General features: G+C 41.0%; 1 protein-coding gene across 1 annotated transcript in view; it reads right to left on the reverse strand.

The window, feature by feature from the left end:
* Nucleotides 1–22,956, reverse strand: part of CDK8 (cyclin dependent kinase 8) — a 399,753-nt gene that overhangs the window by 118,060 nt on the left and 258,737 nt on the right. Inside the window, exon 6 of the mRNA XM_053708497.1 lies at nt 15,747–15,878. Within this exon, the coding sequence (XP_053564472.1) occupies nt 15,747–15,878 (132 nt within the window). The remainder of the gene's footprint in view (nt 1–15,746; nt 15,879–22,956) is intronic.

Raw genomic sequence — 22,956 nt, forward strand, 5'->3', positions numbered from 1 at the left:
TCTTTATTTGGTTTGTTGACAACCTTGAAAGATGAAATCTCCCTTTTGGGGGAGAGATTTTGAAGTCCAGAAGATATCCCTGAGATATGATCTCTAACGCCCAGGGATCCTGGACATCTCTCGCCCAAGCCTGGGCGAAGAGAGAAAGTCTGCCCCCCACTAGATCCGTTCCCGGATCGGGGGCCCTCAATTCATGCTGTCTTAGGGGCAGCAGCAGGTTTTCTGGCCTGCTTGCCCTTGTTCCAGGACTGGTTAGGTTTCCAGCCTTGTCTGTAGCGAGCAACAGCTCCTTCCTGTTTTGGTGCAGAGGAAGTTGATGCTGCTCCTGCCTTGAAGTTACGAAAGGCACGAAAATTAGACTGTCTAGCCCTAGGTTTGGCTCTGTCTTGAGGCAGGGCATGGCCTTTACCTCCTGTAATGTCAGCGATAATTTCTTTCAAACCGGGCCCGAATAAGGTCTGCCCTTTGAAAGGTATGTTAAGTAATTTAGATTTAGAAGTAACATCAGCTGACCAGGATTTTAGCCACAGTGCTCTACGTGCCTGAATGGCGAATCCGGAATTCTTAGCCGTAAGTTTAGTTAAATGTACTACGGCATCTGAAATAAATGAATTAGCTAGCTTAAGGGTTTTAAGCTTATTTGAAATCTCATCTATAGTTATTGAGTCAAGAGTCTCTTCCAGAGACTCGGACCAAAATGCGGCCGCAGCCGTGACAGACGCAATACATGCAAGGGGTTGCAATATAAAACCTTGTTGAACAAACATTTTCTTAAGGTAACCCTCTAATTTTTTATCCATTGGATCTGAAAAGGCACAGCTATCCTCCACCGGGATAGTAGTACGCTTAGCCAGAGTAGAAACCGCTCCCTCCACCTTAGGGACCATCTGCCATAAGTCCCGTGTGGTGGCGTCTATTGGAAACATTTTTCTAAATACAGGAGGGGGGGAAAAGGGTACACCGGGCCTATCCCACTCCTTAGTAATTATCTCTGTAAGCCTCTTAGGTATAGGAAATACGTCAGTACTCGCTGGTACTGCATAGTATCTATCCAGCCTACATAATTTCTCTGGGATTGCAACGGTGTTACAATCATTCAGAGCCGCTAATACCTCCCCTAGCAGTACACGGAGGTTTTCTAGTTTAAACTTAAAATTTGAAATGTCTGAATCCACTCTATTTGGATCAGATCCGTCACCTGCAGATTGAAGCTCTCCGTCCTCATGTTCTGCAAATTGTGACGCAGTATCTGACATGGCCCTATTATTATCAGCGCACTCTGTTCTCACCCCAGAGTGATCTCGCTTACCTCTAAGTTCTGGTAATTTAGACAAAACTTCAGTCATAACATTAGCCATGTCCTGTAGTGTGATTTGTAATGGCCGCCCTGAAGTACTCGGCGTTACAATATCACGCACCTCCCGAGCGGGAGATGCAGGTACTGACACGTGAGGCAAGTTAGTCGGCATAACTTCCCCCTCGTTGTTTGGTGAATGATGTTCAATTTGTACAGATTGACTTTTATTTAAAGTAGCATCAATGCAATTAGTACATAAATTTCTATTGGGCTCCACCTTGGCTTTTGCACATATAGCACAGAGATATTCCTCTGAGTCAGACATGTTTAACAAACTAGCAATTAAACTAGCAAGCTTGGAAATACTTTTCAACTCAATTTACAAGTAATATGAAAAACGCACTGTGCCTTTAAGAAGCACAGAAAAAAACTATGACAGTTGAATAACAATGAACCGGAGAAATTATAAAAAACAAATTTTTCCCGGTAAAGGCATAAATTTAGCAAAGGATTGCCCCCATTAGCAATGGATAACTAACCCTTAATAGCAGAAAAAAATGTACAAAATATAAACGTTTTTTTATCACAGTCAAAGCACAATCTCACAGGTCTGCTGTGAGTGATTACCTCCCTCAAAATAATTTTTGAAGACCCTTGAGCTCAGCAGTGAGGGAAGTTCAGTAAACTGTCTTAAATTAAAATAAACGACAGCCAAGTGGAAAAACAGTGCCCAAAACAATTTTTCACCCAGTACCTCAGATAATTAAACGATTTAACATGCCAGCAAAACGTTTAAAATCAAATAATATGAAATGTCATTAAACAGCCTGCTGCTAGACGTTCCCACTGCAAGTTAGGCTAAAAGTTATATGCATATAGTATTATCCCAGTGAAGTGCCATTCCCCAGAATACTGAAGTGTAAACATATATACATAACAGCCTGATACCAGTTGCTACTACTGCATTTAAGGCTGAACTTACATTATATAGGTATTGTCAGTATTTTCTCAGTCAATTCCATTCCTCAGAAAATAATATACTGCAACATACCTCTTTGCAGGTGAACCTGCCCGCTGTCCCCTGATCTGAAGTTTACCTCACTCCTCAGAATGGCCGAGAACAGCAAAATGAATCTTAGCTACGCCGGCTAAAATCATCCAAAAACTCAGGTAGATTCTTCTTCAAATTCTACCTGAGAAGGAACAACACACTCCGGTGCTGTTTTAAAATAACAAACTTTTGATTGAAGATATAAAAACTAAGTATAATCACCACAGTCCTCTCACACATCCTATCTATTAGTTGGGTGCAAGAGAATGACTGGGTGTGACGTAGAGGGGAGGAGCTATATAGCAGCTCTGCTTGGGTGATCCTCTTGCACTTCCTGTTGGGGAGGAGTTAATATCCCAGAAGTAATGATGACCCGTGGACTGACTACACTTAACAGGAGAAAACGGACCTTGAGACAGTAGGTCCGGCCTTAACTGAAGTGGCCAAGGTTGGCAACTGGACATTCGAACAAGATCCGCATACCAAAACCCGTGAGGCCATGCTGGAGCCACCAGTAACACAAACGATTGTTCCATGATGATTTTGGATATCACTCTTGGAAGAAGAACTAGAGGCAGGAAAATGTAAGCAGGATGATAACACCAAGGAAGTGTCAGCGCATCCACTGCTTCCTCCTGAACATCCCTGGACCTGGACAGGTATCTGGGAAGTTTCTTGTTTAGATGAGAGGCCATGAGATCTATCTCTGGAAGACCCCACATCTGAACAATCTGAGAAAACATCTGGATGTAGAGACCACTCCCCTGGATGTAAAGTCTGACGGCTGAGATAATCCGCCTCCCAATTGTCTACACCTGGGATATGCACCGCAGAGATTAGACAGGAGCTGGATTCCGCCCAAGCAAGTATCCAAGATACTTCTTTCATAGCTTGAGGACTGCGAGTCCCACCCTGATGATTGACATATGCCACAGTTGTGATATTGTCTGTCTGAAAGCAAATGAACGGTTCTCTCTTCAACAGAGGCCAAAACTGAAGAGTTCTGAAAATTGCACGGAGTTCTAAAATATTGATTGGTAATCTCGCCTCTTGAGATTTCCAAACCCCTTGTGCTGTCAGAGATCCCCAAACAGCTCCCCAACCTGAAAGACTTGCGTCTGTAGTGATCACAGTCCAGGTTGGTCGAACAAAGGAAGCCCCTTGAATTAAATGCTGGTGATTTAACCACCACATCAGAGAGTGTCGAACATTGGGATTTAAGGATATTAACTGTGATATCTTTGTATAATCCCTGCACCATTGATTCAGCATACAAAGATGGAGAGGTCTCATGTGAAAACGAGCAAAAGGAATCGTGTCCGATTCTGCAGTCATGAGGCCTAAAACTTCCATGCACATAGCCACTGAAGGGAATGACTGAAGGTGCCGGCAGGCTGCTACCAATTTCAAACGTCTCTTGTCTGTTAGAGACAGAGTCATGGACACTGAATCTATCTGGAAACCTAAAAAGGTGACCCTTGTCTGAGGAATCAAGAAACTCTTTGGTAAATTGATCCTCCAACCATGTTTTTGAAGAAACACTAGTTGATTTGTGTGAGATTCTGCAGAACGTAAAGACTTAGCTAGTACCAAGATATCGTCCAAATAAGGAAACACCGCAATACCCTGCTCTCTGATAACAGAGAGTAGGGCACCTAGAACCTTTGAAAAGATTCTTGGAGCTGTTGCTAGGCCAAATGGAAGAGCAACAAATTGGTAATGCTTGTCTAGAAAAGAGAATCTCAGGAACCGATAATGTTCTGGATGAATCTGAATATGAAGGTATGCATCCTGCAAGTCTATTGTAGATATATAATGTCCTTTTAGTCACCATCTTGAAAGTTGGTACTCTTACATAACAATTCAAAATTTTCAGATCCAGAACTGGTCTGAATGAATTTTCTTTCTTTGGGACAATGAATAGATTTGAATAAAACCCTGGACCTTGTTCCCGAAAAGGAACCGGCATGATTACCCCTGAAGACTCCAGGTCTCAAACACACTTCAGGAAAGCCTGAGCTTCTCACAGGAAGTCTTACTCTGAATCCTATTCAAAACCCTTGAGAGACAATGCTCTGAATCCATTGATTTTGGACAGAATTTATCCAAATATCCTTGAACAACCTTAATCTGCCCCCTACCAGCTGAGCTGGAATGATGGCCGCACCTTCACGCGGAGTTAGGGGCTGACTTTGGTTTTTTAAAAGGCTTGGATTTATTCCAATTTGAGGAAGGCTTCCAATTGGAAACAGATTCCTTGGGGGAAGGATTAGATTTTTGTTCCTTATTTTGACAAAAGGAACGAAAACGGTTAGAAGCCTTAGATTTCCCCTTAGGTTTTTTATCCTGAGGCAGAAAAAAACCCTTTCCTCCAGTAACAGTTGAAATAATAGAATCCAACTGAGAACCAAATAAATTATTACCTTGGGAAGAAAGAGATAATAATCTAGACTTAGATGTCATATCAGCATTCCAAGATTTAAGCCATAAAGCTCTTCGAGCTAAAATAGCTAAATATATGGATCTAACATCAATTTTGATAATATCAAAAATGGCATCACAAATAAAATGATTAGCATGTTGCATTAAGCGAACAATGCTAGGTATGTCAGAATCCAATTCTTGTTGCGCTAAATTCTCCAACCAAAAAGTTAATGCAGTCGCAACATCAGCCAAAGAAATTACAGGCCTGAGAAGATGACCTGAATATAAATAGGCTTTCCTTAGATAGGACTCAAGTTTCCTATCTAAAGGATCTTTAAAAGAAGTACTATCTTCCATAGGAATTGTGGTTCGTTTAGCAATAGTAGAAATAACCCCATCAACTTTGGGGATCTTTTCCCAAAACTCTATAGAAATTGCTGGTAAAGGATACAATTTTTTAAACCTTGAAGAAGGAATAAAAGGAGTACTTTCCATTCCTTAGAAATCATATCAGAAATAGCATCAGGAATAGGAAAAACCTCTGGAGAAACCACAGGAGGTTTAAAAACAGCATTCAAATGTTTACTAGTCTTAATGTCAAGAGGACTAGCTTCCTCAATATCCAAAGTAATTAACACTTCTTTTAACAAAGAACGAATATACTCTATTTTAAACAAATAAGTAGATTTGTCAGTGTCAATATCTGAGGAAGGATCTTCTGAATCAGATAGATCCTCATCAGAGGAGGATAAATCATGATGTTTTCAGTCATTTGAAATTTCATCAACTTTATGAGAAGTTTTAAAAGACCTTTTACGTTTATAAGAAGGCGGAAATGCAGACAAAGCCTTCTGAATAGAATCAGTAACAAATTCTTTAAAATTCATAGGTATATCATGTACATTAGAAGTTGAAGGAACTGCAACTGGCAATGTACTATTACTGATGGATACGTTCTCTACATGTAAAAGTTTATCATGACAACTATTACAAATGACAGTCAGAGATATAATTTCCATATAATTTAGTCAATCAGAAAAAAGACTAAAACCCCAGGTAAGAAAAAATATTTCTTAATATGTTTATTTTCCCCAAATATGAAACTGACAGTCTGCACAAGGAAATACGTGAACCTGACTCATGGCAAATATAAGTACAATACATATATTTAGAACTTTATATAAATGCATAAAGTGTCAAACCATAGCTGGGGTGTCTTAAGTAATAAAAAACATACTTACTTAAAGACACCCATCCACATATAGCAGATTCGCAAACCAGTACTGAAACAGTTATCAGTAGAGGTAATGGTATATGAGAGTATATCGTCGATCTGAAAAGGGAGGTAGGAGATGAATCTCTATGACCGATAACAGAGAACCTATGAAATAGACCCCCGTTAGGGAAATCATTGCATTCAATAGGTGATACTCCCTTCACATCCCTCTGACATTCGCTGTACTCAGAGGAATCGGGCTTCAAAATGCTGAGAAGCGCATGTCAACGTAGAAATCTTAGCACAAACTTGCTTCACTATCTCCATAGGAGGCAAAGATTGTAAAACTAAATTGTGGGTGTGGTGAGGGGTGTATTTATAGGCATCTTGAGGTTTGGGAAACTTTGCCCCTCCTGGTAGGATTGTATACCCATACGTCACTAGCTCATGGACTCTTGCCAATTACATGAAAGATCTATTCGCGATAAGGTACCATATGATTTGGATTCACAGGTATAAGCTCTTACATCAGGGAAATGAGTACGCCAGATATCAAACACATTCAAATCTGCCATAAAACTAGAAAGTATCCTATTTCTCCCTTGTTCACATTTGTTCAAACACTTAAATCTATCTAATCAGGGTTTGGGGGCTATATTAAAGTCTCCGGCAATAATGATTTTATTACCAGTATAACTCATCAGTTTCACCTTTAAATTATCCCAAAAAGATTTGTCCGGTTTATTTGGTCCACAGACATTACATAGGACTAATTTTGCACCCTGTATCGTTACTTCTACTAATAGATACCTACCCTGCAAATCTATAACTTGTGTCGAGACATTGCATTGCAAACCTTTGTGGAATAAGATTGCCACTCCCCTTTTCCTCAAACAAAATGGAGAGTAGACAATATCTCCCACCCATTTAGATCTAAATTTAAGCGCCTCGTTGGTTTTAAGTGTGTCTCTTGCAAGAAAACAATTTGTGGGTTAAATGAACTTAAATGTTTCAATATTAATTTCCTTTTAAAATGGGAGAGGTTATCCCGCCCACACTCCATGATAATATATTTATCTTATCCATATTCCTTTGCCTGCAGATAACTGTGCAAATTTTTAACCTCATACCCCTGTGTGGAGTGGGGGGGAAGCGGAAGCGCAAAGGGGAAATGAGCAAGCAAAAAACCCCAAACAAACAACACAACTTTAAAACACCAAAATAGCGGCAAAATTATCCCTCGCCGGATCAATAAACGACCCAGAGGTAAAGGCCCCTGAAGCCTCAGAGACAGACGCTTCCCCAGAAGGCCGAACTGAATCAGGCGGGCCCTGGATGACAGAACACAAACAATACCTTGAAAATATTTCACTTGGGAGATATAAGTGAGCCAGCGCCATAGATATGGTCATGCGGAACCGTGCTGTAACCTCTGGAGGAAACAAGCCACCTTCCGGAGAAGGAGTAAAGGCCATAGGGACATCTGCTTGCGCAGGAAAGGAAGGTTCTAGGGCACGCGCCTCATCGGACATAGAATCCTCTGGGGCAGATGGCTCAACGCACTCTAAGGTCCCTTTGTCGGGAGAAGAGAGTACTCTAGAACGTCAATCGGAACATAACTGATCGGCATGGATAACCCGGGCCATTTCATATTCATCACAAGATGCATTCTCCGCATCCAAGACATCCGTGTCTAAAAAATTAGAAACCTACAAAAGCTTGGGATTACAAAAATGGCAAACACTAACTGGCACCTGTTTTACATACCCAATGGCTGGGGCACTCACCACCTCCTATGAACCAGACAACCAACAAGCAGACTCTCTCTGTCACCACATAGTCAGCATACGGAAGTGGAAAACAACGCAACCGGTCACTAGGTGCACCGTGCCAGTCACAAATACAGCGCACAAATCTAAAGAGATTGTACCAATTGATGATAAGGTCTTTATGTTCCGAAAAGCCATTAGCCAAAGTATTACTACACATTAGCAGATATAACCACATAAACATGATTTAAGTCCCCCCTGTTCAAGAACCCCCCTCAGGAGATATTAACCCATGATTCGTATTTTAAGATAAAAGGAGTCCCACTGGGACCCTACCTTCTCTCGTTACCATTACATTCACATAATGAAATAAAATGAAACAATCTTACCGGAATCTGCGCCGTGGAACAGGAACATGGCCCTTCCAAAGTGTGACAGATAGTAGCCTCGCTTCTGACATGGACTTGAGTGAATAAAGGCAGGCAGCGAAACTAGTCAACGCTGATTGCCAAGGAGCTGTTGATATGAGTCGGGATGGTTTCGCAGAAAGACTATCCCTACATCTACGGACTCTAACCTTCATCCATGCTCTCACTGAGAGGCTGACAGGATTACTTAAAACTCCAGTCCCATTTCGAAGAGTACTACCCTCCATAAGAGACTATCTCAAACTTCTGACACTTCTCTGCCAACCTCCTGTGAAAAAAGGCAAAGAATGACTGGGGGATAAGGGAAGTGAGGGAGGTATTTGAAGCCTTTGGCTGGGGTGTCTTTGCCTCCTCCTGGTGGCCAGGTTCTGAATTCCCAAAAGTAATGAATACAGCTGTGAACTCTTACCGTTTAAGAAGAAAATAACTCAACACACAGCCATTAATGTCTGTACACCTGTAAGTGGAAATGTCCAACTATATATAGGATTAAGGGACCACTGCAAAATGATCGGTTGCTCTGGTTTTATTATTTATAGGTATGTGTTTGAGTAAAATGAACATTTTTGATTTATTCTATAAACTACTCAACATTTCTTCTAAATTAAAATAGTCATTCAGAGCATTTATTTGCAGAAAATGACAGCCACTGCCTTTAGCTAGTTAAGGGTCCCATCATTACAAAGCTTAATTCTAGTGTCACATGTAATTTTGTTGGTTTTTTTTCAGCAAAAGTCCTCTACTGAACATGGACAGTAAAACTGACTACAGCTGTTTGATGGTGTTTATTAGGAATACTTCAAAAGGAAAATCTGCTATTTGTACTTCCTACCACAGCCCCTTGTGAGGCAGTGACAGGAAATAATGGACCCTTTAAAAAGTAGGAAAAAAAGAAAATAAATAAAAAGTTAAAAATAATTTTAAAACTATGAATACATTTTTTTTTATTATTTATTTTTTATTACAAAAATGAAGAGGGCTGGCCATGGGACCAAAATGTGTCCAAAGGACCCATGCAGCACTTTAGTAACAGAGTCAGACCATTCCTGTTTCTGTGGGGGAAGTTTAACACCCCCCCCCCCCCCAAAAAAAAACATAATTTATGCTTACCTGATAAATTTATTTCTCTTGTAGTGTATCCAGTCCACGGATCATCCATTACTTATGGAATATATTCTCCTTCCCAACAGGAAGCTGCAAGAGTCCACCCACAGCAAAGCTGCTATATAGCTCCTCCCCTAACTGCCATATTCAGTCATTCGACCGAAAACATGCAGAGAAAGGAAAAACCATAGGGTGCAGTGGTGACTGTAGTTCAAATGAAAAAATTACCTGCCTTAAAGTGACAGGGCGGGCCGTGGACTGGATACACTACAAGAGAAATAAATTTATCAGGTAAGCATAAATTATGTTTTCTCTTGTTAAGTGTATCCAGTCCACGGATCATCCATTACTTATGGAATACCAATACCAAAGCTAAAGTACACGGATGATGGGAGGGACAAGGCAGGTACTTAAACGGAAGTTACCACTGCCTGTAAAAAACCCTTTCTCCCAAAAATAGCCTCCGAAGAAGCAAGGTATCAAATTTGTTAAATTTGAAAAGTATGAAGCGCAGACCAAGACTCCGTCTTGTAAATCTGTTCAACAGAAGCCACATTTAAAAAAGGCCCAAGTGAAAACCACAGCTCTAGTAGAATGAGCTGTAATCCCTTCAGGAGGCTGCTGTCCAGCAGTCTCATAAGCTAAATGAATTATGCTTTTTAACCAAAAAGACAGAGAGGCTGCTGAAGTCTTTTGACCTCTCCTCTGTCCAGAATAGACAACAAACAAGGTGAACGTTTGATGAAAACTGTAGTAGCTTGTAAGTAAAACTTTAAAGCACAAACCACGTCCAATATTGTGTAATAGACGTTCCTTCTTTGAGGAAGGATTAGGATACAAGCATGGAACAACTATCTCTTGAGTGATGTACTTGTTAGATACCACCTTAGGAAAAAACCCAGGTTGGTACGCAGGACTACCTTATCCGTACGAAGGACCAGATAAGGAGAATCACATTGTAACACAGATAACTTGGAGACTCTACGAGTCGAGGAATTAGCTACCCAAAAGGAACTTTCCAAGATAAAGATTGATATCTATGGAACAAAAAAGGTTCAAACGGAACTTCTTGAAGAACCTTAAGAATCAGGTTTAAGCTCCATGGCGGAGCAACAGTTTTAAACACAGGCTTGGATCTAACCAAAGCCTGACCAAATGCCTGAACGTCTAGAATACCTGCCAGACGCTTGTGCAAAAAAATAGACAGAGTAAAAATCTGTCCCCTTTTAAGGAATTAGCTGACAACCCTTTTCTCAAAAACATCTTGGAGAAAAGATAATATCCTGGGAATCCAGACTTTACTCCATGAGTAACCCTTGGATTCATAACAATCAGATATTTACACCATATCTATGTTCAATTTTCCTAGAGACAGGCTTTCATGTCTGTATTAAGGTATCAATGACTGACTCGGAGAAGCCATGCTTTGATAACATCAAGCGTTCAGTCTCCAGGCAGTCCATCTCAGATTGATTCTATTTAGATGGTTGAAAGGACCCTGAGGTAGAGGGACCTGTCTCAGAAGCAGAGACCGTGATGGAAAGGATGACATGTCCACCAGATCTGCATACCAGGTCCTGCGTGGCTACGCAGGCGCTGTCAAAAACACCAAAGCCCTCTCCTGCTTGGTCTTGACCTCCGGAGGAAATCCCACTCCCCCGGAAGAAAAGTCTGAAGACTTAGAAAATCCACCTCCCAGTTCTCAACACCTGGGATATGGATAGCTGATAGACAAGAGTGAGTCTCTGTCCAGTGAATTATTGTAAGACTTCTAACATCGCTAGGGAACTTCTGTTCCCCCTTGATGGCTGATGTAAGCCACAGTCGTGTATATTGTCCGACTGAGTATGATGTACCTCAGAGTTGCTAACTGAGGCCAAGTCTGAAGAGCATGGAATATCACTCCCAGTTCCAGAATATTTATTAGAAGGAGGGTCTCCTCCTAAGTCCACTATCCCTGAGCCTTCAGGGAGTTCCAGACTGCATCCCAACCTAAAAGGCTGGCATCTATTGTAACAATTGTCCCATCTGACCTGCGGAAGGTCATACCCTTGGACAGATGGACCCGACATAGTCACCAGAGAAGAGAATCTCTGGTCTCTTGGTCCAGGTTTAACAGGGGGACAAATCTGTGTAATCCCCGTTCCTCTGACTGAGCATGCATAGTTGCAGCGGTCTGAAATGTAGACGTGCAAACGGTACTATGTCCCTTGCCGCTACCATTAAGCCGATTTCATTCATGTACTGAGCCACCAAAGGGCGCGGATGGGATGAAAAAACACAGCAGAAATTTAGAAACTTTGACAACCTGGACTCCGTCAGGTAAATTTTCATTTCTACAGAATCTATCAGAGTCCCTAGGAGGGAAACCCTTGAGATTGGGGATAGAGAACTCTTTCCTTGTTCACTTTCCACCCATGTGATCTCAGAAATGCCAGTACTACGTCCGTATGAGACTGGGCAATTTGGATGTTTGACGCCTGTATCAGGATATCGTCTAAATAAGGGGCCACTTCTATGCCCCGCGGTCTAAGGACCGCCAAAGCGACCCCAGAACCTCCATAAAGATTCTTGGGGCTGTAGATATCCCAAAGGAAAGAGCTACAAACTGGTAATGCCTGTCTAGAAAGGCAAACCTGAAAAACGATGGTGATCTTTATGCATCACAATGTGAGGATAAGCATCCTTCAAATCCATTGTAGTCCTCTATTGACTCTCCTGGATCATAGTTAAGATGGTACGAATAGTTTCCATCTTAAATGACGGAATTCTGAGGAATTTGTTTAAGATCTTTAGATCCAAAATAGGTCTGAAGGTTCCCTCTCCTTGGGAACCACAAACAGATTTGAGTAAAAACTCTGTCCCTGTTCCTCTCTTGGAACTGGATGGATCTCGTACACAATGTAAGAATGCCTCCTTCTTTATCTGGTTTGCAGATAATTGTGAAAGGCGAAATCTCCCCTTTTTTTGGGGGGGAATCTTTGAAATCCAGAAGATATCTCTGGGATATAAATTCCAATGCCTAGGGATCCTGGGCATCTCTTGCCCACGCCTGGGCGAAGAATGAAAGTCTGCCCCCTATAGGATCCGTTACCGGATAGGGGTCCGTTCCTTCATGCTGCCTTAGAGGCAGCAGCAGGCTCCTTGGCCTGCTTATCTTTGTTCCAGGTCCGATTGTCTCCAGACCGCCTTGGACTGAGCAAAAATTCCCTCTTGTTTTGCCTTAGAGGAAGAGGATGCCACACCTGCCCTGAAGTTTTTAAAAGGCACGAAAATTAGACTTTTTTTTTTTTTGGCCCTTGATTTGGACCTATCCTGAGGAAGGGCATGACCTTTTCCTCCAGTGATATAAGCAATAATCTCCTTCAAACCAGGCCCGAATAGGGTCTGCCCCTTGAAGGGAAGTTAAGTAGCTTATTTATTAAAGTCATGACCGCTGACCATGATATAAGCCATAGCGCTCTGCGCGCCAGTATAGTAAAAAACAGAATTCTTAGCCGTTAGTCTAGTCAAATGAACAAGGCATCAGAAAACAAAGGAATTGGCTAGCATAAGCTTGTCAAATATATTCATCCAATGGAGTCGCTTAAATGTAAAGCCTCATCAAGAGACTCAACCCAGAACGCCGCAGCAGCAGTGACAGAAGCAATGTATGCAAGGGGCTGCAGGATAAAACCCTGTTGAATAAACATTTTTTATCCATTGGATCTAAAAAGCACAACTGTCCTCGTCAGAGGTAGTGGTACGCTTAGCTAGAGTAGAAACTCTTCTCTCCACCTTAGGAACTGTCTGCCAGAAGTCCCGTGTGGTGGTAACTATTAGAAAACATTCTTCTAAAAAATAGGAGGGGAAGAGAACGGCACACCTGGTCTATCCCATTACTTATTAAAAAAATTTTTTAGTAAACCTCTTTAGGTATTGGAAAAACATCAGTACACACCGGCACTGCATATTATTTATCCAGTCTACACAATTTCTCTGGCCCTGCGATTGTACACATTCATTCAGAGCAGCCAAAGCCTCCCTGAGCAACAAGTGGAGGTTCTCAAGCATAAATTTTAAATGTAGAAATATCAGAATCAGGTTAAATCATCTTCCCTGAGTCAAAAAAAAATCACCCACAGACTAAGCATATTGTGAGGTAGTATCATACATGGTTCTTAAAGCGTCTGTATGCTCTGTATCTACCCCCAGAGCCAACTGCTTTCCTTTAATTTCAGGTAGTCTGACTAATACTGCTGCCAGAATATTATTCACCACCTTTGCCATGTCTTGTAAAATAAACGCTATGGGCGCCCTTGATGTACTTGGCGCCATTTGAGCGTGAGTCCCTGAAGCGGGAGTCGAAGGGTCTGACACGTGGGGAGAGTTAGTCGGCATAACTTTCCCCTCGACAGAATCCCCTGGTAAAAGAAACGCTATGGGTGCCCTTGATGTACTTGGCGCCATTTGAGCGTGAGTCCCTAAAGCGGGAGTCAAAAGGTCTGACATGTGGGGAGAGTTAGTCGGCATAACTACCCCCACGACAGAATCCTCTGGTGATAATGTTTTTAAAGACAAAAAATGATCTTTATTGTTTAACATGAAATCAGTACATCTGGTACACATTCTAAGATGGGGTTCCACCATGGCTTTAAAACATAATGAACACAGAGCTTCCTCTATGTTAGACATGTTAGAACAGACTAATAATGAGACTAGTAAGCTTGGAAAACACTTTAAATCAAGTTAACAAGCAAATATATAAAACGTTACTGTGCCTTTAAGAGAAACAAATTTTGTCAAAATTTGAAAAACAGTGAAAAAAAGGCAGTAAAACAAACGAAATTTTTACAGTACATGTAATAAGGTAACAGAGCATTGCACCCACTTGCAAATGGATGATTAACCCCTTAATGCAAAAAACAGATAAAAAAAACGACATAGACGTTTTGAAAAACAGACACAACAAACTGCCACAGCCAACAGTGGGAAGCTTCAGTTAACTGTTTCTATGCAAAATTTAAGCCAGCCATGTGGAAAAAACTTAGGCCCCAATAAGTTTTATCACCAAACATATGTTAAAAAACGATTAAACATGCCAGCAAACGTTTTAAAACACATTTTTACAAGAGTATGTATCTCTATTAATAAGCCTGATACCAGTCGCTTTTACTGCATTTAAGGCTATACCAACATTACAGTGTTATCACCAATGTACGTTAAAAAACGATTAAACATGCCAGCAAACGTTTTAAAACACATTTTTATAAGAGTATGTATCTCTATTAATAAGCCTGATACCAGTCGCTATCGCTGCATTTAAGGCTTTACTTACATTACTTCGGTATCAGCAGTATTTTCTTAGTCAATTCCATTCCTAGAAAAATATTTTACTGCACATACCTTATCTGCAGGAAAACCTGCACGCCATTCCCCCTCTGAAGTACCTCACTCCTCAGAATGTGTGAGAACAGCAAATGGATCTTAGTTACGTCTGCTAAGATCATAGAAAAACGCAGGCAGATTCTTCTTCCAAATACTGCCTGAGATAAACAGCACACTCCGGTGCCATTTAAAAATAACAAACTTTTGATTGAAGAATAAACTAAGTAGAAAGCACCACAGACTCTCACAACCTCCTATCTATGTTGAGGCTTGCAAGAGAATGACTGAATATGGCAGTTAGGGGAGGAGCTATATAGCAGCTTTGCTGTGGGTGGACTCTTGCAGCTTCCTGTTGGGAAGGAGAATATATTCCATAAGTAATGGATGATCCGTGGACTGGATACACTTAACAAGAGAAAAAACAGTAATAGTCCAGCACACTTGAAGTACTGAGCACGCTGCAGGGAAGACCGCAACCCCCTCACACAAATGAAATCCACAAAGGACAGCAACACAGTGAATAGTAACCATTTATTGGCACAAACAGAAATCACAACGTTTCGGGAGTCACCCCTTAGTCATGTGAATCACATAACTAAGGGGTGACTCTTGAAACGTTGTGACTTTTGCTGGTGCCAATAAATGGTTACTATTCATTGTGTTGCTGTCCTTTGTGGATTTCATGTGTGGGGGAAGTTGCGGGCTCCCAGTAGCATAACCTCATCATGCACAAAGGTACAGAACCGGTCAGGGGCGACATTTAAGGTGGGACAAGTGCATCTCTTTCTTAACTTCCTTTCCACTTATTGCGCAGTTGTGCATAAGCATTGGTTTTATGCAGGTAAGCAGGCTTAGCAAGGTCGGCAGCCAGGCTAGTAGGTTCATATGCGTATCTGTAATGTTATTACTGGGGAGGGTGTCAATTTATTCTTGGATCCAGGCAGCACAATAACTTAAGCTGGCCCTGACAATGAAACAGACTTTAATATATCCCTTTCACATAGGGACAGCAAAAATAAAAGGCAATTTGCATCAAATACTAGCAAAGATTTATTACAATGTTGCACATAAAACATTTTAATAAACTCACCAATAGCTTTGGTATAATGTCTGGCTCCTAGGAGTAGTTCTGGAGCTCGATACCAGAATGTGACAACTACAGGATCTAAATCTGCTAAAGGCTTTAAAGGTGAATTAAACAATCGGGCAAATCCCATATCCGCTGTAAAAACGAAAAACAAGAAAGCAATAATTAGACAAGGCATAATCAACAGAATTCTTGTAAATGAATCATGCATCAAAGCAAGGGGTATCAAATGTGAACAATATTGAGAATAAGGGATAGTCTAATACAAACAGTGCATGTTTATAAAGCATATAGCATTAGCTAAGCTATATAACAAAGAATGTCCACTTAATCAAAGGCTAATATTCAATGTATTCCTTATCAAAGAAGAGCAAAAACAGTGGTAGCTAATGGCTCATTACTCCTACAATTTTACTTCTGGCTAATTTTTAGAATTAAAAAAGCAATATCAAATATCATAAAATATTTTCCCAACAACAGTGCTTTTTTAATTTAATTAACAAATACAAACAAAAAAACACAAAAACACCATAAAAATGTATACTTTCTCAATGAATTCTCACATGGCAAGAGTACACAAGAACATCAAATGCAGGATTACACTTCAGTCAAGCAGTAAGTGGCAAAAAAAAAAAAAAAAAACATCCCAAAAAAACACCCCTACATTCGAGTCCTGCCTACTCTCTCACTAATACCTCTGTCATGCATATATAGCCTTGTAGAGAAGGAAAACTAGAAAAGCAGAAAAGGACCAAAGCAGAAAAACAATTTATGCTTACCTGATAAATTAACTTTTCATAATGGAGAGAGTCCACGATCCATTACTCCTGGGAATTACTCTACCACTCGGAAGAGGCAAAGATTCTTAAACCCCAAGAGCACTATAAAACCCCTCACACCTCCCTCAGTCTAACGTATAGCCAAGCAAAGTGAGGTAAGAAAAAAGTAAGAGTCACAAAAGGATCAGGGGGGAAAAATAACCCTAAAAAAAACCCATAAGGGTGGGGTCTCATGAACTCTCACCAAAATTAAATAAATTAATTTAACAAGTAAGCATTAAAACTAAATTTATGCTTACCTAATAAATGTCTTTCTTTCCGGGCATGGAGAGTCCACAACATCATTCCAATTACTAGTGGGATATTCAACTCCTGGCCAGCAGGAGGGGGCAAAGAGCACCCCAGCAAAGCTGTTAAGTGTAACTTAGAAACACAAGGGTATAGAGGTGCCCAAGGTTTACTAAAAAAAAAAAAAAAGAGGGCAGGGGTTGTGTTTATTAGGTAAGCATACATTTTGTTTTCTTTTCTATGGCATTGAGAGTCCACAATGTCATTCCAATTACTAGTGGGAACCAATACCCAAGCTAGAGGACACAGAAGAATGAAAAGGGAGGGAGAACAAGGCAGGAAGACCTAAACAGAAGGCACCACTGCTTGATGAACCTTTCTCCCAAAAGAAGCCTCAGCCTAGGCAAAAGTATCAAATTTGTAGAATTTGGAAAATGTATGCAAAGAGGACCATGTTGTTGCCTTGCAAATCGGCTCCACAGAATCTTCCTTTTTAAAAACCCAGGAGAGGAGACAGCAGGGGGCTGATGTCCAGCTGTCACATAAGGCAACCGAGAAACATTCCTTAGTCCAAAGTAAAGAAAAGAGGCTATCTGGCCTTTCCGTTATTTGAGAAGACAACAAAAACGTCAGTAGATTGACGAAAAAACTTAATTGCCTGTAGATAGACTTCAGAGAACGCACAACATCCATTTCTCGATTAATATAGCGGTCCAAAACCACCTTAGGAAGAAATCTCAAATTAGTACGAAGAACCACATTTTCTGCATGAAACATACGGTAAGGAGGGTCACACTGCAGAGCCAAAAGCTCTGAGACTCTACAAGCAAGAGGAAACAAAAAACTTTCCAAAATAATCTAATATCAACAGTGCATAGGTTCCAATGGAACCTGCTGTAGAACCCTAAGAACAAGATTAAGTCTCCATGGAGGAGCAAATGTCTTAAACACTGGCCTGAATCTGACCAAGGCCTGAACAAAGGATTAAACATTTGGCAAGACTGTTAAATGTTTATGCAAAAGAATCGACAGGGCCAAAAACTGACCCTTTAGAGTACTGACTAATAAGCCCTTCTACAGAACCTCCTGAAGAGAAAAAACACAGGGAACTCTCACCTGACTCAGTGAGAAAAAAACCTAGATACACACCAATAAAGGTATATACGCCATACCTTATGGTAAAAACGTGCAAGTTACTGACTTATGAGCCTGAATCATAGAACCATAAGCTTTCACGGAAAATCCTTATCTGGACAAGACTAAGTATTCAATTTCCAAGAAGTCGGCTTCAGAGAATTTAAGAATGGATGGAGGAAGGGACCCTGAAGGAGAAGGCCTTCCTCAGATGCAACTTCCAAGAGGGAAGGAACGACATCTACACCCGATCCGTGAACCAGATTCTGTGAGGCCAGGCAGGGGCGAGAAAAATCACTGACGCCCTCTCCTGTTTGATACAAACTATCACCCAAGGAAGAAGGGCAAAAAGAAGTAAAACAGGTACACAAAACCGAAGTCTGAATGAATCAACAGAACGTCGATCAGAGCTGATTGCAGATCTCTGATCTTGACCCGTATTCTGGAAGATTGATGTGTAGACAAGACCAAACCAGATCCAATTCCGGGAACTCCCCACCTGAGAGTTATAGAGAAAACTTTCAGAAGAGAGGCCACTCCTCTGGATACAAACATCTGCCTACTTAAATAACCCGCTTCCCAGTTGACCACCCCTGGGATGAGGATGGCAGAGAGGAGACAATTGAGAGACTCCATCTACTGAAGAATGCAAGTCACCCCCTACATAACTAAAGCTCTGAGTTAGGAAATAATCCTCTTAGAGCCCAAAAAAATACTGGGCTCCTGAGATATAGATATATATATATAAATTGTATGCATATTACATAATACCAGTTCTGAGATAGAAAAGGTATTGCACCCATATACATGAGAAAACATATTGCATGCATATTACATAATACCAATACTGAGATAGAAAAGGTATTATTATTATTCTTTATTTATAAAGCCCCAACAGATTCCGCAGCGCTGCCCATGGGTACAAGGATTAAAAGTACAAGGGAGAAACAATACAAAAAGAGACACAATTTTACAGACAAATACAGGGGGAATTGAGGGCCCTATTCCCGTGGGAACTTACAATATAGATAAAAGGTATTGCATACGTGAGAAATTATAATAAAATTGAACATTATGTGTACATTAAAACTACCACCAAATGGTGGCAAATAACAGGGGAAACCATCCCCAGGATTAACTCAGGGAGTACACCCTATCTGCAGGCATCAGAAAAAGGATAATTGGATAGCTTTCTTCCCTGTAAAGAAAGAAGAATATCGGCAGTAGTCAAACTACCACAAGATGGCAGCAAAGGCTAAGAAATCCTAGAAAGTTTCTGTAAGGTACAGAAAATTAATAGTACAAACACAAACTTAAAAACACCTAAAAGTGCACCAACATACATTTGAATTCATATTAGGAAAAATAAAACATTAAAAAGGTTAACCTCCTGCCCATACCCAATAGAGGGTAAGATAGATAAAAATTGAGTAATGTAATCATATTGAAACTGCCACAATGCAGATTCATATAGCCGACTTGTGGCATAACCTAAGCACAAAGGCTAATATAAAACAAGTATGGGGGAGGAAAGACACTAAACTCCCTTCTAGTCTCAAATCACACTTTATGAGACACTGAAAAGAGCTGAACTTCACAGCTTGCAGTGTACACTGAATCCCCTTCCTACAACATCAGAGACCCCCAACAGCCTGCCTACAATGCTAAAATTGTATTTTGCGAAAAAGAGCAAGACATAAAAGAAAAGGCTCCATAATTACCGCAGCAAAAACGAGGATCTCTGGATGTGAAGAGAGACAGCGCACGCCCGTATCCGGAGCATAGGCCACGCCCATTCCATAGCGTGGTGACTGAGCCGCACATAGTTCCCATTCAAGAAAAACAGGAAGACTCCATAATGATCACACTCATTTCAAAAGTGCCTAAGTATAAGACACACCACCTATTACACCATAATGGTATACCAGTCAGACGGACAGACCAGTAGAGCCCGGAGGGTACCTGATTAAAAGTAAAAACATTTAATGGGAGAAATTGCGCTACCACCGTAACGCTTGCCATATTACCCTGATAATGAGTCAGATAAGTTCCCAGCCTGTAAGGGGCGTCACAGCCCAATTGCGGTAAATAAAATATAAGACCCCCTTATATACACACAAATGGCAGTTATACTGCTCTATAATGTACCCCCGCTTAGTGAGTCAGTTACTCGGTAAAAACGGCTCCCGCCTGAAAGCTGCGTCACAGTCCATTAGTGGAAGCAGAAAAAAAACAATATTTAGGATAATAAATAGAAAGGGAATAATTATGAGTCCCCTTATACACACACATTGCCAGCTAAACTGTTATATAAGATATAAAACAATCAACGCACTTATACTAGAAAAGTGCCTTAGCCTATTTTTAGCCGCTCGAGATCTGTACCTACAGCTCATGAAGTAAATCCCAAATAGAGAGATTTTCAAAGTCTCCAATATTAACAGGGAGGACTAATCCCCAATGTGCTTGAATCTTCTCACCAAGAAGGGAATAAGCACTTACCTTATGGAGATCTCAGCTGCAGGGCAGGCATATTATCACAGGTCTGACAGATTCAGACGACCTCCATCAGGGACCTGGATCCTGCTGCAGGGCAGAAAAAGCTTCTTGGGTATGATAGATACTCCACTCTGAGGCTTCTCTAAAGAAAGGAAAACCTACTTACCAAAAGACACTCATCTACATAAAGTAGATAGCCAAACCAGTACTGAAACGAGAATCAGCAGAGGTAATGGTATATAAGAGAATATCGTCGATCGGAAAAGGGAGGTAGGAGATGAATCTCTACGACTGATAACAGAGAACCAATGAAATTGATCCCCGTTAGGGTGATCATTGCATTCAATAGGTAATACTCCCTTTCACATCCCTCTGTCATTCACTGCACTCTGAGAGGAACCGGGCTTCAGCATGTTGAGAAGCCATATCAACGTAGAAATCTAGCACAAACTTACTTCACCACCTCCATAGGAGACAATGTTTGTAAAACTGAATTGTGGGTGTGGTGGGGGGTGTATTTATAGGCATTTTGAGGTTTGGGAAACTTTGCCCCTCCTGGTAGGAATGTATATCCCATACGTCGCTAGCTCATGGACTCTTGCCAATTACATGAATGAAAGAAAGAAAGAACAGAGTAACCAACCCTGGCTTTCTATGAAGGGATAGCAATAATGTTAGAAATAAAGCAAAGACGCAGGGCTAGAACACAAGGAAGGAGGTATAGAGGTTTCCAGTTGGGGGTGGAGCTTCACAGAAGCATGCTCCATGTCGGCGTGGATGCCAATTGTCTGAGACCCGTTCCCCCACTCTTTGCCATATAGCCCTAGAGGCGCTAGGGTTTAGTGTGGCAGCTAGGGCGGCCTGTGCCCGTTAAAGGGACAGTCAAGTCCAAAAAATACTTTCATGTTTCAAATAGGGCATGTAATTTTAAACAACTTTCCAATTTACTTTTATCACCAATTTTGCTTTGTTCTTTTGGTATTCTTAGTTGAAAGCTAGACCTAGGAAGGCTCATATGATAATTTCTAAGCCCTTGAAGGCCGCCTCTAATCACATGTTTTTGTATTTGCTTTTCACAGTAGGAGAGAGCTAGTTCAGGTAAACCCTATAGATAACATTGTGAGCATGCCCGTGGATTGTGGCAGACACTGCACTAATTGGCTTAAATGAAAGTCAAAAGATAATAAATAAAATGTCATGTGATCAGGGGGCTGTCAGAAGATGTTTAAATACAAGTTAATCACAGAGGTAAAAAGTATATTATTATAACTGTGTTGGTTATGCAAAACTGGGGAATAGGTAATAAAGGGATTATCTATCTCTTAAAACAACAAACATTCTGGTGTTGACGGTCCCTTTAAAGAAGGGAACCTTTTTTTTTGACGGCTGGGCCAGCGGTTGCACCGCTATTTTCTTTTATTTGGACAGTATCCAGTGTGCTAAGTTTTAATGATAAAGCATCATACATACCGGTGGAGGAGCCTTATCCACAAAATGAAAAGTCCTTCCCAGGACAAGTAAGATAGCAAGCCTCACACACGACTGCTGAATCGTTATCCAGAGTCGGGAGATCTGTCACAATGCGTTGGGATCCCTCCGCGAATCAGCAGCTCCAACCCGAGTGTCAAGCCCCGCTCTTCCAGTGTCAGAGAACCGTGGAGCCGTCACTACCTGCTCAGACCTAGGAAGAAGCAGGAGGTTTTTTGTGCTCTAAGGAGCTGGACGGCCGTAGGCTGGAGGCGCTATCTACATCTATGAGGGTTGGATACAAGTTCACAAATAGCTTACCTGGAATCTTTACGCACGGACCGCAAGTATAATATACTCCTTTACCTCTCTAATCTGTGTTACCCTGGCTCCATGAAGGGATTACGGACTACCGTAGAGAATCAGAGAGACTAGCATTTCTTTGGAGGCAGACACGGGCTTGGGTCGAAGGCAATTAATTTCTGGCCTCTTGTTTTATATATATTCACTGAATCTGGGAAATATATCTCTGGGTGCTTAGAGGGGGCAAGAGAACTTATTGTCTATATAGACAACTAATATATTAAGCTCCCGATATGGTTCTCGCTTGACATTGCTAATTGGTACTCAGAGGAAGGGTTAACATCTTAAGTCTGCTGATATCTCATGTTAATAAATCGTTAGAGTCTGATAATATCAATGTGTGAGAAGTGAATACAATATAGCTTATTTTTAGTAAGAGTAAGCCACCCACAATTGACAGGCTATAGCTCTTGTAAGAATACCTTGTTTTGTTATTGTTATTCTTCCCCTCTAGGCAGTATAATTGTTGTTGATAGCCAATGCTAAGGGAAGTAGGTCAATAATATAGGAGCCGTTCCAACTTACAAGCTGGTATCCACCAGCATACAGGGCGGTATATATTTTCTATATAAATGTAGTCTAATCTAGAGTCTGCTCAGGGGACTTGATGTTGTTTTACTAGGCTCGCTAGTCCACTTTATAGGCCAGTCTTGACTTTATATAGCTATATTTCCCATCAATTA

This window comes from Bombina bombina, chromosome 3 (genome assembly GCF_027579735.1).
Source record: "Bombina bombina isolate aBomBom1 chromosome 3, aBomBom1.pri, whole genome shotgun sequence".
Classification (NCBI taxonomy): Eukaryota; Metazoa; Chordata; class Amphibia; order Anura; family Bombinatoridae; genus Bombina; species Bombina bombina.